The sequence below is a fragment of the Centrocercus urophasianus genome, unplaced genomic scaffold (genome assembly GCF_019232065.1).
Source record: "Centrocercus urophasianus isolate 14NV4802_14NV808 unplaced genomic scaffold, USGS_Curo_1.0 seq_21, whole genome shotgun sequence".
NCBI lineage: Eukaryota > Metazoa > Chordata > Aves > Galliformes > Phasianidae > Centrocercus > Centrocercus urophasianus.
The window spans coordinates 18,821,833-18,837,884 of NW_024884767.1; the positions used below are offsets into that span (position 1 = coordinate 18,821,833).

Genomic DNA, 16,052 nt, shown 5'->3' on the forward strand with positions numbered 1-16,052 from the left:
TTTTTCCTTTCTTTCTTTTCTTTTTTTTTTTTTTTTCCTTAGAATTATTCCGAAAGAGAACATCACTGTGTTTTTGGCACACTGCTCCGCGTGCGGAGTTGTTTTCCGCGCACCGCTGACAAACAAAGGAAAAGGGGGAGGGGGACCGCGCTTCGCAGAAGACATGCGTTCCGTCAGGAAGAGGTGGACTGTGTGCACCATAAGTCTCCTCCTCATCTTCTACAAGACCAAGGAGATCGCGCGCACTGAGGAGCGCCAGGAGGCTCCGCTCGCCGGGTAAATGCGGCGCTGCGCCGGGAGGGTCCCCGCGGGGGCGGCGGCGCTGTCCTGGGGGCTCCTCCACGACTGCGGCACCCCTGAGCCTCGCGGTGTGCGCGCCGCCGCGGGTCTCCCGGAGGCCGGGAGGGTCCGCCCAGAGCCGAGTGTGGCCCCGACCCGCGCTCCGAACTTTGTCCGGGCTCCGCGCGTAACTCGGGGTGTTTCTCCCTCTTGCGCCTGGCATTGCTCTGATGAAGAGCCGCCGCTCCCCACCGCCAGCATGTGGAAATAAGAGGCGAAAAGTCCCTTCCCGCTTTGCGCTGCACCTCAGCTTTCTCTTTCTTTGTTGGTCACCTTGGCTGTGTAGGTGCATGCCGGCGTTCCTCTTCTCCCTGCTAACTTGCACCCATCCTGTGCAGGAGTTGGGTGTTCCGCTCCGGCTGCCTCTTTCCCGGCGGCGGTAACCGGCGCTGTTCGGGTGAAGGATGCGTGAATCCCTCAGACACGGTCAGCTCGGCGAGGGCGCGGAAAGGGCTCGCGCCTCGCGTTCGCCTGTGCGCGTCTGTTGCGGTGAGATGCGCTCAGCACCCGTTCTCCTTGTGTGTAAGCCCTTAATTTGAGGAAAAAGAATAAAGTTGCTGAAAGTGCCCATAGGAGCCCGGAGGGAGCGAGGGCAACTGCAGTCCCCATGCGTTCCCGCGCACCGCTCTGCCCCCGATCGAGGCAGAAAGCGCGTCGTCCTCCAGCTGCTGCTCGGGCGCAGCGCGACACAGCGTTGCGGGGCACATTTGCGGTGCAGTGGGACAGCCGTGCCGTGCCTCGCAGCAGTGGCAGGTCATAGAATGACAGAACTATAGAATATCTTGAGTTGGAAGAGACCCACCAAGATCGTCGAGTACAACTCCTGGCTCCACAAAGCACCACCTAAATATCAGACAGTGTGAATAGGCCTGATTGTGCCTCTCTGCACCTCTGGTGTGGTGTTCGGTTCTTGTGGCATTAAGGATTTTCACAAGTTGCTGTAACTTTCCCTGTTGTTCAGTTTAGGTGTGATGCGTCTGCTGCAGTGTTGTGGCACCTGCATATTTGGAGATGTATGGAAGTGTACAGTGTTTAGGTTGTGGGGTACACACAGGTTGGTGTGAATACAGAGCTGTGAGGGACTATCAGCCTCGACCAGAGGTAGTGTGTTTTTTAGCAGACATTTCTTCCTGTCACATTAGGGGCAAGTTAAATGATTCAGGAATTAGTCACTAGGTAAAACCCGTATTTGCCAGAAAAGTCCCCTACTTGTTATGACACATTCTATTTTACATTATTTAAGAGGTAGTAAGGAGAAGCAATGCATTAACATTAACGAAAGTGTATTTAGACATAGGTATGTATGTCTTTAGGAGTGCTTCAAAAGGCATCAGTGCCAAGTCTCTGCTTTGGTGGCAGCAGGATGTCCTGTGCAGGGTGGAAGGTGATGGAATGAGGGCCCTTCTCACCCATGTCCCCTACTTCACTGGAGGACCACAGCTGGGTGCACTGTGACCGTCTGCCACCACTGCTGGCATGAGGCTCCCTTCCTCTTGAAGGAAGGGCTCTCTGGTATTACATGGGTTGTTTCTGGCTGCCACAGAGGAGATCCAACTGTTTTTTGTGTGGGACGTGTTACTTCCAGAAGTGCCAGGAACAGGGCTGTGAAGGCAGGAGATGGTCTGTTTGGGGTTCTTGGTAGCACCACAGTTAGATCCCAGGCTGTCTGTGTGATGCACAGGCATGTGGTGGCACCATCCGCTGTGTTTTCGTAGTTGAGTTCTCACGGATGGTAATTGCAAGACTGTGCCCAGTGTCCTCTTAAAGGTTATATGAAGTAATGTGAGTAATGAAATATTCATTACATAGAAGGGCTGTTTCCTACATATCATTGTCTTGGTATGAAATATGCCACTTAAAGCTGTAAAGCAGTTACTCGTATTCAGTGAACCATGTTTGGGAGAATAGACTGTTGTCCTGTGCTGTCTCAGTCAGGTTGGTCACCAGAGGAAGCTGGCTTGGGGCTGGGTACGATGCCATCAGCCACACACTGCTGTTGCTCCAGGTAGGGTTCGCTGTGGTTGTGGGTGGTACAGGGAGGCCCAAATCCGTTTCACACTTTTTTTAAACAATGAAGAATTTTCTGGAATAAACTGAGAATTTTATGTATCAGCTTATTTCATTTTATTGTAGGTAAAAATTGAATGAACCAGTAACAGTAAATGGAGGGGAGCATGAAGCGAACGCCTTTGTATTCATGCTAGAACTTCAGTGCTTAGGACCTTATTTTAGCTCATGAGAACATAATTCAGCATTGTTCTGCTCCACTGTATGAAAATCTGTGCAGTTCACTGCATGTGTAAATTATGAGTGCAGAAGACAACGACATTTGAAATGCAAGGGCACTGTAGGTGTTGTCAGCATAATTTCTCCCAGAGTTGTGTCACCTGTGTCACTCTTAAGGCACCTGTGGGACAGGACTTGGGGGCATCTGTGAGGTGCTTTCAGACCGGGTACTTTCACCAGATGCATTTTGGTAGTTTTTTGTTAGGTGTATATGCTTGATCTTACTGCAGTAAAATATATGTGGTTATCCATAACCAATACGGAAAATTTTAAGGAATAACATAAAAATAATAAAAAAGGATAGCAGAAAATACTAATTACATTCTGACTAGTGAATTCAGAGTGTCCAGTGTCATTCTCACATCCTGTGAATAAATTAGAGTAGGGAGCATGCTTTGCATGCACATCATGTACGTACACAGTTGCTTACAGTGGTAGATTTTTCGGTAGGTGGCACTCTTACCTATGAGTCGGTGTGATGCTGGTGCTGCAGTGTGCTGGCATCGGGGAGGGAGGGAGACTGCTGTCAGTGATGCTGGGCTGCTTTTGGCTTTGTTGGTTTGTTGGCTACAGGGTCTTCTGCAGCCATAGCAGCTTTTGCAGATGACCGCTGCTACAAGTTATGTTAGCTTAATTAATGTCCCACTGAAGGATAGTTCAAGTTTAGTCTGGTTTATAATTTACAAAATCATTGAATTATAGAATCCTTAGAGTTGGAAGGGACCTTCAGAGGTCATCTAATCCAGCTCCCTTGCAGTCAACATGGATGTGTGCAGCTAGATTAGATTGCCAGGTCTTGATCCAGCCTTGATCCAAATGTTAATGCTCAGTGTGGCTCTGTATTGTCATAGTTCTCATTAAGGACCAGGATCCAGTTGCTTCATGCACTTACAGCCACAGGAAAACAAAAGCCAGCAATCCCCTAGATAACTTTCGGCCACACATCTTTAATCTTAGATCCTGTTGGTTGAATGGTTGGTGATCAACAGTTCTGTTGGCAAGTCAAGCGATGCCTTTATTGTCAGTGGTATTTCAGACCATGCTTATTTAACTTACAAAGACATTTCTGTACATTACTGTGATACGTATTCTTTCTTCAATACATTCTGCATGGTAAAATGTTAAATCCAGTGATTCTGATATATGTATATACACATTTGCTTGTGCATATATATGTATACATGTATGATATATTTATGATTAACAGCTTTGATTGAACTGAGCTGAATGTTGCTTACGGGGACACTGTGGAAGATAATGAAAACATACGGTGATAAAACAGAATTCAGACCTAAGGCTTTACACTGTGCTTGCAGTGTTTTATCATTTGTTTTGTGTGACCCTGTTGATGAATATAATTATAGTTGATGATGAACATTTATGATTCTTCATCAGTTACTCTGTGGTTGTCAGTCACAGCTTACTATGGTTCTTAATTTACTCAAATAGCTACCAAAATTTCAGTATGAGGTAAATGAAAAGGTTTAAGACAACTGAAAATGTTTGGATACACGCATGCAAAAGTTTAATGAAAGGAAATTTTGTGTGGTTAGAGCCATTAAACTCCAAAATTCCACTCATGAAAGTACTAGTGCGAGGGAAGGAGAGTCTGCAAGGCAATTATTGTGTGCAGTGTGACCAGTTGCTGGGGGAAAGATTGAAGGTTAACATTTAGTTTTTAGTTTAATGCTGTAAATTTGTAATACAGAAGTGCTTTGTACACCTGCTGAAATTTGGTGTGTAGATTCACAATTTGGAATTTTTTTTTTTTTTTTTTTTTTTTTTTTTTAGTATATATGTATACATTTCATTAAAAACAAAAACATACTAGAGCTCTTAAATGGCACATTAAAGTGTTACCTATAGATGTTTCATAGACTACTCACAGGGAGAGCTCATTTGCTTGGCAAGTGGAATAAGATAAGGGAAGATAACTGCTTCTTTTTGTGAAGAAAATGAAATAGTGCTGGTGCTTGTGAAGTAAGGTACTTAAAAACAGAGCTAGCCTTGCTGTAACTGTTTTTTCTGTGTTGCATTGCAGAGATGGTGAGCTGAGTTTGAGTCGATCAATGATCAATAGTTCTGATAAAACAATCCGAAAGGGCGGTTCCGCTATCTTCCAGCATTCTGTAGAAGGTTGGAAAATCAATTCTACTTTGGTACTGGAGATAAGGTGAGTGTCTTAAGTAACACACTATTCATTTCATATTACTATTGCCTACAGTTCTCTTGGTCCAGAACAAAGTCATTTGATTTACTGCTGCAGGTGGATGTTTTATAACTGTACTCTCTGAAGGTGCAGTGTTAAATGCAACTAAATGCCATTAGGCTGCTAAGTGAAGTCAACCTTTGTATGAATGAATAAAATGTTTTCACCTGGCTATGTCAGTCAGACCTTGAGGACAGTATCTACATTATGCATGTTGTCAAGAACCCTCTTGGAGTCAATGATGAGAAACTGCACTTTTAGAATATGATTTCCTCTCATCCTAGAGGACTAAAATAAGACAGATGTAGCCTGAAATTACCTATTTTTCTTCCTAACTACAAAGGGAGTTCAGGTGTGTGACTTAGATGTAGGAGTCAAGAGCTGCGACGTGAGGTGCTGACCTCCCTGGGGCCGGTCTGAGTCAGAAGGCACACATGGCCTGGTGATGCTGACAGTCTCATAGAGTTTTCTTTTTTTCAGAGGCAGAGAGGCCAGAAAGAGCCTTAGGCTCATACTGAATGTGGGAGCACAGTGGAAGAGTTAAAGCAAATGGTAGCTCTGATGTGTCTTAACAGAGTGGGCCTACCCATGCTGGAGCCTGGGGGAAGAGCAAGTGAATCTCCAAGTACTGCATTGCCATCATATCTTGTCTCAGTCAGGTGGGCAGGCAGCAGGAGAGGAATATGGGGTGGGGCTTAGCAGCGTGGGGGTGAGAAACATGAACGTAAACAAATTTTAGCTGCAGTTGTTTATTAGAGCAGCCTTGATTTTTGGAATATTAGGATGCTAAATTGGAATTTCATCTAATTAAACTGTATTTTCAGTGTGATTGTTCTTTCTTCCTTTTTTTCTTTTCCTTCTTTTCCTTTTTTTTTTTTAAGTAAAACAAAACAAACAAACAAAAAAGTAAGGCCAGCTTGAAAAAACCCCTCAACTAGCAATCTTTCATCTTATGAAAGAATATCTATTCTGAATGAGGAACTGTGGAATTTTTTTTTATGACTACAGTTATATGTTTTTAATTCTAAAACACGTAGAGAAACACAGAAGCAAATGATTTGGGTTGGAAGAGACCTCAAAGATCATCTTGTTCCAGCTCCATTGCCTTGGGCAAGGCTGCCACCCACCAGGTCAGGCTTCCCAGGAACCCCTCCAACCTGGTCTTCAGTGCCTCTAGAGCACAAGGTTACCTCAAAAATGAGGTAACCAAAGCAGTGAGTGCTGTATGTGTCACCCCATTCTGGAAGTCCTCTGCTGTGACAAGTGAAGTGCATTCCCACTGCAACAGCAGAGAATGGGGTCAGGGATGAAAAGTGTAGCAAGAATTGAGTAGGCAGTGAACTATGCTGCTCTTAGTACTTCGGATCCTGTAGCTGTGTCTCAGCTCTGTTGTGCACTGTGGTGCCATGTCCCCTGGTTGGGCTCCCCGCTGTTTTCCAGGCTCATACCAGCGAGCATCTGGCAGTCAGCCATTACAGATGTACTTCCAGACCTTAGCACTGGAGTTTTTCCCAAGAATTTTTTTTGTCACCTGTTTGGCTGGTGTGTTGGTCACAAGGTAATGGACAAATTACGCTCTGAAGGTAGGCTAGGAAAGATACGTGATGTCCTGTACCAATATCTAAAATTCATATGCATGTAACAGACAGTTTAAATTGGAAAAGTAGGAAGCAACTTCAGAAGAATACTGCAGAAATTTCAAATCATATATTATAGTTTTGACAGTGAGAAGAATACACTGTTGTACTTGTGAAGTAAACTTGGAAGCCACTGAAAGACTGTGAGTAGAAGGAGGTAATTATCATTCTTAGTTATCTAGTTTTTTGGAAAAATCAATTATCCTATTTCGGCACCATTTACAACGAATACACCTTTACTGCTCAAGCCAAATAACAAACAAGTAAAAATTTTACAATAGATTTTTGATTAAACTTAAAAGCGAAAATGAAGCTTAGGTTATGCTCATTTTTCACCTGCTTCAGAAGCAGCATAGATCATTAAGACAGAGGGTCAAACAATGGTGAATGCCATTGAAAGTTTTTTTTTTAAAGTCTGTAACTACAAGACTATCATCTCAATCTACCCCAAAAGATGGGTTTCAAAATCAATACCTTTTCCGTATTGTTGGAGGTGGGGAAGTTCTGCCATTTAAAAAATAATTAATGAGCTCTGAAGGAGCATATGATGTGAACATGTGGTATTTCTTAAAAATGGTACAGTGAAGAATGCTTTTTGTCTCAGTAGCGCAGTGAAGAAAAATGTGTGTCCTGAACACAGTATATGAAAGGAGTCCATGCCACCTGCTAGTCCTATCCCTTCCAGAAATCATCTTTGCTAATATATATGGCATATTCAATTATGTTATTCAGCAGTGAGGACGGAAACTTTGCTGTACTTTCTCCTAAGGACCCCCTTGTGAAACTTGTTCTGTTCCTGATGCTGACTGAACAATACGCATTTTTCTTTCATTATTGCAGGAGGATTGCCATAACCTTTCTTCCCCATTTCAGCAGCAAGAAGCATCTTAACCTTAAAATATTTGTACTCTTAGGAATCTTTCAGGATTATCTTCAAATGTATCTAGCAATCTCCTGTAGTGTTTTTGTGGTTAAACTAACTCTTCAGCCCTCAAAAGAGCATGTGAAGACCATGAGGATGATTCATGCAACTGTTAATGTGAGCAGCAGTGCTCTTGTGGTTGAGCATCATCCTAGCAAGTAACGGTAGGAGAGAAACACTTTAAAAAAAGCTACCACCTTTTGAATAATATATAAAAAAAACTTACCACTTGTAAGGAGTGGAGAAATAGTTTGTGTAACTATTAGCATACAGCCTAGAGACATTTCATAAAACTTTTCATCAGTCATAAACTGCAGCTACCTTTGTGTCTTACATCAGCTTGACACCCACAATGACTATTTTAGAACATGGAAAATATTTGTCAGTGAATTTTGCTTTGTGCAAGGACTGCTCTTTAGTGGTATGTCTGGTCATTGCTGTCTGGCAGCTGGAGTGTTACCCTTTGTTATTATACTGTGCTGCTTTCTCTGTTTGCTCATGTACTGATTTTATTAGCTCAGGGTAGTGACCAGTTTCTGTCAACCACAAAGGTCATAGGGGATCTTGGCCAGGTCATTCCTTAGTGAGTCAGTGTGTGGAAAGATTCATTATCCAGACCCATAAAGGTTTTGCAGGGTGTCTGGTGTCATAGACTGCACTCTCTTGGGACCTTGCAACCAGAAGAGGTAAGGGAATGTAGCAGCTGTTCTGGGAGGCCGATGCCCTTTTGAGGAGTTGCTAAGCAAGCATTAAAAGAAAGTGCTAGGCTTTTTTCTATTACTGAGGAGGGAATGGTGATGTTATTAATAACAAGGGACTGTAGCATATTTGCTCTTTAGCTGGTCACAGTTGCTGTAATGGGAGAGATTTTTCCAACTGATGTTACCTGCTGATTGCTGACAACTTCTTTGAAAAATAATTAGTAATTCCTGTGCCTGAGGGTAGAAGACTGCTTGCTTGATTCCCTTTCTGTCAGAATGACTTCAGCCATGTGTATAAGGGGAACCCACCTTCTGCAAAATTGTGTGTTTTAAGTCCTTCCTGTTCTTAGTAGAAATGTGAAGGTTTTCCTGGTACAGAAACAAGGAAATTTTGGTCATATAAGGGGCTGTACCTTCAAACAGGAGAGGTGTGGCTGAGATTATACAATCCTCTCTGATGGAGGACTGATGCTAGCACCTCTGTAACTTTTGTGAAATCATGTAATTACAGTGTGAAGTTTCAGGATGGGACTTTGGTCTTCCACTTATTTTTGATTAAGTGTGGCATGTGTTTGTGTTGAAGGGAGCAGGTAGGGGTTTTGAATTTCGAGAAGACAAAATGAAAAAATGATGTGTGTCTAGATGTGTTCATCTCTTTACAATGTGAGAGAGTGGAAATTTCCTTTCTGAAAAGTGTGAGAACTTATAAGATGTTAGCAGCATCATTAAAAACAAAACAAAACAAAACAAAAGAACAAGAAAAAACACTGTCGTGACTTCCCCTTCTGAAGAGTTTTGATTATTATCACTGTTTATCTTTCAAGTTAATATGAAACAGCTATGATAAGCCACTGAACAGCAAATGATAGACACTGAATTGGCACTGGAATAGTGAAATTGCTCTGAAGCTTTTGTAGGAGCTTTTGGAGGTTTTAGAGCCAGCCACTGGCCATTTCCTCCAGAGTCTGAGACCTGCAAACTGGGTCTTTCCACTATGGTCACAGTAAACTTCAGAGTTTTTTTCTTGCTCAGTCCTTAACGTCAATTAAAAATTCAGTGTTCTCTGTAATTGGAAGCAGTTAACTCCTCTGACTCCTTTCCTTTGGCTCTGGCTTTCTTCAGTGCATTGAAAGCTGAGGTATTTCTAGCCTTCATATGTTAAGCAGCAGTTAGGCCATGCTATGTTTAAAAGTCCACTCTTTTTGCTGGAAAGCTCTAAAGATTTGTAGCTCGATTATTGTGGCTTGATTAATGTATGCTTCAGCTGCTAAAGTGACCTTTCTGGTCAAGGAGGAACATGGTGCCCTGAAAGTAGAGAGGGGGGGGTCAGCATGGAAACAGTCAGAAACTAACTGTCAGCCAGCACTTGGTGTTGGTTGTCTGTGGGCTGGTGATTGTCAGGAACCTCTGCCATATTAGATGCAGTATGCATGGTTGTAATGAATCCAGATCTCTGAGAATTTGCAAAATTATTAGGAAGAAAGCAAGTCAGATTCTGTGGTGACTTAAGAGAATTAGGAACTTCTGAGAGTGAGATGTTGTTGGGCATACGCTAGTTACATATCAAAAGAATTTTTTACATTGTTTTAAGAAAAAAAATAAAAATCAAATGAGTCCCAAAATATAATAAGACAGCAGTTTAGCTATTTAGTTATCATTGTGATCAAAACAATATTTAGAAATTTAAATAATTATTTCTTTACGGAAGAAAAAAAAATACCCACCAAATGTTTGTAGATAAGTAGCTGCTGGCCTTTCAGTAGTAAGTAGCTCTTAAGAAAAACAAACAAAAAAAACCTTCAGTTTTGTTAGCGTGTGAAAAATATTCCATGTAATTGAATGAAGAGCACATTCAAAAAAATAACTAACTGATCTTAATTTAGGAGTCTCCATGTGATTGGCACACATAGAGCATAAAAAGGATGTCCTGGAAAGGAAAAATAATTAATCAAACATTCACTGTTTGTAAATATCTCTTTCAGTGCTGAAGGCAAGCAGAGAGCTGGAGAGCATGGCTCCTCTGGAGCAGGCGTATTTTTAGTGTCTTAAATAAAAACAACAAAACAAAAAAGAACTCTGCAGTAATGTGAAGTCACAGCCTGCCCTTCTAGGCAGCTGCAACTCCTGCTTGCCTTCAGAGGAGGCAGAGATGTTTGCACCTAAGTTGGTTTTGGCCAATGGAATTTCTGTATTTCTCTGTTGTCTGACTGAAACAGAATTTTTAAAAAAAGCTCTTCAAGGAAAGAATTAATTAAGTGGCAAAAAAAAAAAAAAAGTGTCTTTGTCTAGTGTCCATTGTCCCTGGGGGTGTCAACAGATGAGAGCCGCATTCTGCCTTCCATTTCGGGAGGGTGAAGTGATGTCAATACTTGACTAGACTGGAGTCGCTGGAAAATCAAATTGTTTAAAGGCCTGAGTAAATCAGTTGGAGAAAGTCTGAAGAAGAGCTACAAGAAATGTCAGTGACCTCAAACACATGACCTGTACTTAAAAAAATATATATATTTATTTTAATTGGATGTCTTCGTAGCCTCAGTTAAATGAAGGTTCTTGCCAAGAGTAAGCAGTAATCTGTCCTCTGCATGCAAGGTAAATGGAAAAACAGGCTTCAGTGGGAAAAACAGTGGTGTGGGAAAAACCCACACCAGCACTTGGAATATTGTGCTCCAGTGAGGATAAAAAAGCACTGAAATTAATCAAGATCATGAAAGAGTCCATTAAGTCTACACCGCTGGGGAGGCTGCTAAGGCTAAGCTTGATAAACACATGCAGGGTGATGTTGAAAACGATCTACAGAGGGGTAGGGAGTGGGTTAGGTGATCACTCAATTCTGCTGTTTCCATAAGGTAGTAGTTAGTGGCTTACCTCAGCTAGCTACCTCAGTAGCGAGGATACCAGTCAGGCACTTCGCCAGATCCTGGAATTCCTAGCCAGAAAAGCTGGAACACTCGGGTGACAAGGCTTTCCAGCAGTTCCATGCACAGAGGAAGGATTTTCTCTGGAAAGGTATTTCAGATGAGGTTGTGGCCTACTTTGGCTTTCACTGGTATTAGTGTTTATGACCATGGTTTAGAAATTTATTTGCAATCTTAAAAGCCAAGTATTTAAATTATATATTTTTTTTCCATAGTTCACACAGTTTGGAGGAAAATGAGGAAGAGTTAACCACTGTGTAATTGTAAGTGTAGTTGCTAGTAGTTCAAAGGCTTTTTGAACAAAATAAAGCTAAAAAATGCATATAAGTAGAAAGATGTCACCACACTGCCCTGAAACTTTACATTGTTTGGAAAGCTATTTGAAGACAGTGTTATCTGTTACATATCCCTTGACAGTTAATCAGGAGTTGTACTCAGTGTTTAAGTATTAGGAACATCTGGTTTTGGTCATTGAAGACAAGCCCCAGGTCAACCACGCGTTGTGACACCATGTTTGTATAAGTCACATAAACAGGTAGCTGACAGTTCTCGGCTCCAGATAAGCCTGAGCCACATCTGCCTCACCCGCCCACGAAGGGCTCAGTTGCAGTTTTATTCATCCAAACAAAACTTAAAGACCGCCTCAAATGAAACAGTTCTGTTCCACATTCTATCTTAAGGTTGCAGAAGCTATATCTGTTTAACACATTTACTAAAAGGTTCAACTAAAAATTATGCTGTTTTTTTTTCCTTCCTCTAATTGAGCGTGCTTTTGAATTTTATGTGCATCAGAATGTGAATTAGCACTTTCTTAAAATTACTTGTCAAGTCCATTTATTCAGCCTTTTTACAGTCTTTTTGTGTTGTTTTTTTTCAGGACTCTATGCTTGGGACAGAATAGAAATTTAAAAGTGCTCTTACTATTAACCAGGATCAAGACTGATACAGCCATATGTGCTTCATAGTTTGAAGTTATCATATCCTTTACCATATCTTTTTATCTCAACACTTACGTGAAAGTGGGAAGTCCTGCTGTCTCTGTGGTACAGTTGAGTCAGTAGCAGAGAGGAACTTAAAACAATAATATGAACATCTGCATTCTTAATCATATTTCCTTTAATTTTAAAATACGTATTTTAATGCTGGTATTATACACATTTCTTATCAGCAAAGGGATTCTTATGCATACTTAATATCTGTTCACACAATTGAATTTTCTAATGAAAAATTCAGACTAAAATATTTCAGCTGTTTAATACGTGGTTGGCTATATGGATCTGATTCAGGTCCACTTGAGGACTTGTGGAGAAATTCCATGAGCAAATGTAGTCAGGTAAAAAAGATTTAACTGTGAGTTGCCGAATAAGTAATGGAAGCCAAGGGACTTTTTGTTTGGGGGGGAGGCAGGGGGGAGCAGGCTCTGTTTGCATAACTTCACTGCCTTGCTCTTATATTTTGGAATTATGTACAAGATACTCAGTTGATGAGTAAATGTTGCTACTTGTTTGGTTACACAAATATTTAGGTCAGTTTGTTCCAGATATCAGGTATGGGTGCTTTAAATAATTAAAGCAAAGCTGGTAGTGATCATGTGTGCCTTTTTTTAGTCAGAGCCCTAGGTTTCACGTAATTTTTGTTGTGTTTTCTGCTTTAGTTGTGGTCACCCCATCTCACATTAGAATGCGTTATGTCTCTGGATACTTTGGCTGATGCTGTTGGTAACTTTCAGGGCATTCATTGTCCAGCCACTGGTGCATTACAGCCACTGGTCTGGTAGATCTTCTTAGATAATTAATAATTCTTGTCACTTATAGTACTGCTAGATCAGACAAGTCATTCTTTTTTGCTCTTTTTTTTTTTTCTCCTTCTCATTTCATAGTAGTTTCTTATTTGTTGCAGAGCAACAAATTACAAAATGAATTCATCGGCCTGGGAGGATTAAAGTTCATTAGACTTACAGGCTGAAGTGGAGTCTTTATCCTGTGTTACAGAAGCACTTTGCCTGGCCCTTTACACCATTTGCAGGAAGATTTCAGTACTCAGAATTTTAATATTCTCCGCCATTCTCCCTTATTCTGAGACCCTTAGTGTAAGCTGTCTTTGCCCCAGTGCTCCTTCATTTATACCTGACAACTGTAAAAGACACCTCAGAGCATTCTTCTTTTTTCCCCTTTGTCCTGTTGCAGCAAGTGCGAGGAAGCACTCAAAAAAATATTTTTATCCTGTTTTCCTTCCCCTGTGGCTTTTAAAGTCAATTCCAGGTTGAGCGCTTTGTGTAACGGCAAGGTTTAGACTTGCTCTTTCCACTTAAGGCAGTGACACAAGAGCTGTCTGGTCATGGTGCTCCTATAGTTCACTCCTTTTTACTTGAGATTATTTCTCCTTTGTATCTCTCAGCAGTTGTTGCAACTGCTGGAGCGGCGTCTCTTCCTGTTTTGATCTGCTTTAAGGAAGTTCTGCTCTAAAAGTTGGTTACGTAAAAATAGTATTCTCTTACTCAAGAAATAATCTATTTTAAATCTTATTCTATCTGCTGACAGCAGTGGAAAATGTAAAGTTATTGCTTTTCTTCTTGTCTTGTTAGTATTGCAGAAGTAGAAAGAAGAAGTGTGTTCATATTAACAGCTATGGGGATGACCTACCTCAGTTCATCAAGTCCTGTCTGTTCCATATTGGACTTTAGCATGAGCTTAAATTCAGCCATGGTATTCACATCTGCTCCCAAATATTCACACTTTGCAGGGCGAAGTAGGCATGGGCATGGGTGCGTAAGGCTGTGGTCAGTGGTCGTCCTGAGCCAGCAGAGTTTCCTGCAGCTCTGACCTTTTGTAGCTTTTTATCCCAGGGACAGACATGTACTGCAGACTGCTTGAGACTGCCAGTGGTGGGATAAGTCCATACTAACTGTAGTCCTTAAAAGAATTCTTAAAATGCTTACAAGCAGGTATAGGTTACCATGATTTAACTTCCAAAACTAACCTTTAAGCAGATACGCTTTGTTATTTTCTGGGCACTGGAAGTGTACAGATGCTTAATTATCATAGTGCCTTGATCTGTGATAGCTTGTTAAGCCCTGATCTTGATCACGTGTATCTGAACCCTGTTAACAGTTCAAACGTTTAGTGGCAGAGAAGCAAGCTGCAGGACTGAATTAAACTGATTTAAAGTAATGATTGTTTTCTAGGAAGTGTTCTATGAGTTCAGGGAACAGTTTAACTAGACCTTGAGCTGTAGTACTTAAATTTCCAGCATGTTTTTAAGCTGATTTTGCTTAAATCAGAGTGAAAGACAGTGGGTGTTCTTATTTCATGTTAATTAGAATAACTTTAGCTGAGCTTCAGTTAATTAGTACTAAGTTCATGCTAAACTGAATGTGTTACAGTGAAATAAAGAGCTGTATGAAAACACAGCTATTCTTGAACCAAGCTGAGTTGCGAGACATGACAGTGTACTGAAACACTTATTTCCTGAGCTATAAATACTTAATGTTTTAAACTGTCATGTTTCTATGAAAACAAACAGCTCTTGTCCTCTTTGAAGTATATGAATGTTCTGAAGCATTGTAAAACATTAGAATAGTATATACTGTGTGATTTTTAAAGTCATCTTCCCTTGGTCTCTCAGTGGTTTCATCTCTATGGAAGAATTAAAATCCACTGCTGTAGTACTTTACTTGTGATATTGTAATTAAGATTTGAATTCTGTCGTGACAGCTTTCCTCTAATTCCATTCTAGAACATGGGAAGTGACTTCTGTCTGTCTGTTGCTAACTACCTGCAGTAGTATGCTGCATGCTCTGCATGGTCTACGTTAGATAATTGCATGCAGCAGTGAACAGTGGGTCTTACCCATGACTCTTTTTTTTTTTTTCCACCCAGAAAGAGTATTCTTCGATTCTTGGATGCGGAAAGAGATGTCTCAGTGGTCAAAAGCAGTTTCAAGCCAGGAGATGTAATCCATTATGTACTTGACAGGCGTCGCACCCTAAATATTTCTCAGGATTTGCACAGCCTTCTCCCTGAGATTTCCCCGATGAAGAATCGCCGATTTAAAACCTGTGCTGTAGTTGGAAATTCTGGCATCCTTCTGGACAGCGGGTGTGGAAAAGAGATTGATACCCATGACTTTGTTATAAGGTGAGTGTTCTGCTTTTGAACACACGGCCTGCTTTGCTTCTTGGACAAAAGCTGGGAGAAGTGCTTTAATCTCACCTACAGATTTCAGGGGTTATCTGAAATTACAGAAAAATTAATGTGAAACTGTGTTCCTCATTATGGGATTCCCCAGATTTGAATATGTTCCTGTATTATTTACAGGAGACTTTTTTCTAAAGTGAAAGTGAAACAAGAAGTGCACTTGATGAGAGGAGAGAGATTTGAGCTGCTGTTGTTTTTATTCCAAACAAAATAATTATCGTTATGGAGCCCATAGTAGAAAAAATGCAAAATATATTCTTTTTCAAAAGTATTCTTTCTTTCAGTAGTGATGGCCTTTTCTTTGTTCAGCCAATAGTGATGGCTTGTTGTAAATTACTATGTTACTTCTGTGCAGCATGGGGTAAAATTTCAGTGTGATGTGTTGATGCTGAACCAGATGGCTGCCATTAAGGTAATCGGAAGTCACACACATAAATTTTTTCACATTGCTTTAGAAACGTATCCATGCAGTTTGGGAAAAAATGCTGATAGGCTTCACTTTTTATTCATTCATCTGTCAAGTATATACAATAGAATACCGTTGGCCTTCATAAATCAATAGAAACTATGCAGAATAGTAGCTGGCTTCACCTGAGAGCCTGGCATTATAAAGTTTTAGTATCTGCTCACTACCTAGCACTGTTCCAAAAAGCAGTTAGTGTATATAGAAAATCATGAGTGCATCTAGGTATGTTGACTGATGAACAAAACTTGCAGAATCTTATGATGCTGAGTGCATTATATTTAAGTGCTACAAAAAGTAATTTATACTATTGGGGTTAAATTTATGATCCAGTTGATTTTGATACTAATTTATGTTCTTTTTCTCTTATGAGATGTAAAATAA

At 40.9% G+C, this 16,052-nt stretch overlaps 1 protein-coding gene across 1 annotated transcript in view; it reads left to right on the forward strand.

The window, feature by feature from the left end:
- Window positions 1-6: 6 nt before the first annotated feature.
- The window catches only part of ST8SIA4 (ST8 alpha-N-acetyl-neuraminide alpha-2,8-sialyltransferase 4), a 52,005-nt gene continuing 35,959 nt past the window's right edge, over window positions 7-16,052 (forward strand). Inside the window, exons 1-3 of the mRNA XM_042822863.1 lie at window positions 7-276; window positions 4,667-4,798; window positions 14,888-15,145. Of these exons, the coding sequence (XP_042678797.1) occupies window positions 164-276; window positions 4,667-4,798; window positions 14,888-15,145 (503 nt within the window). The 5' untranslated portion in view covers window positions 7-163. The remainder of the gene's footprint in view (window positions 277-4,666; window positions 4,799-14,887; window positions 15,146-16,052) is intronic.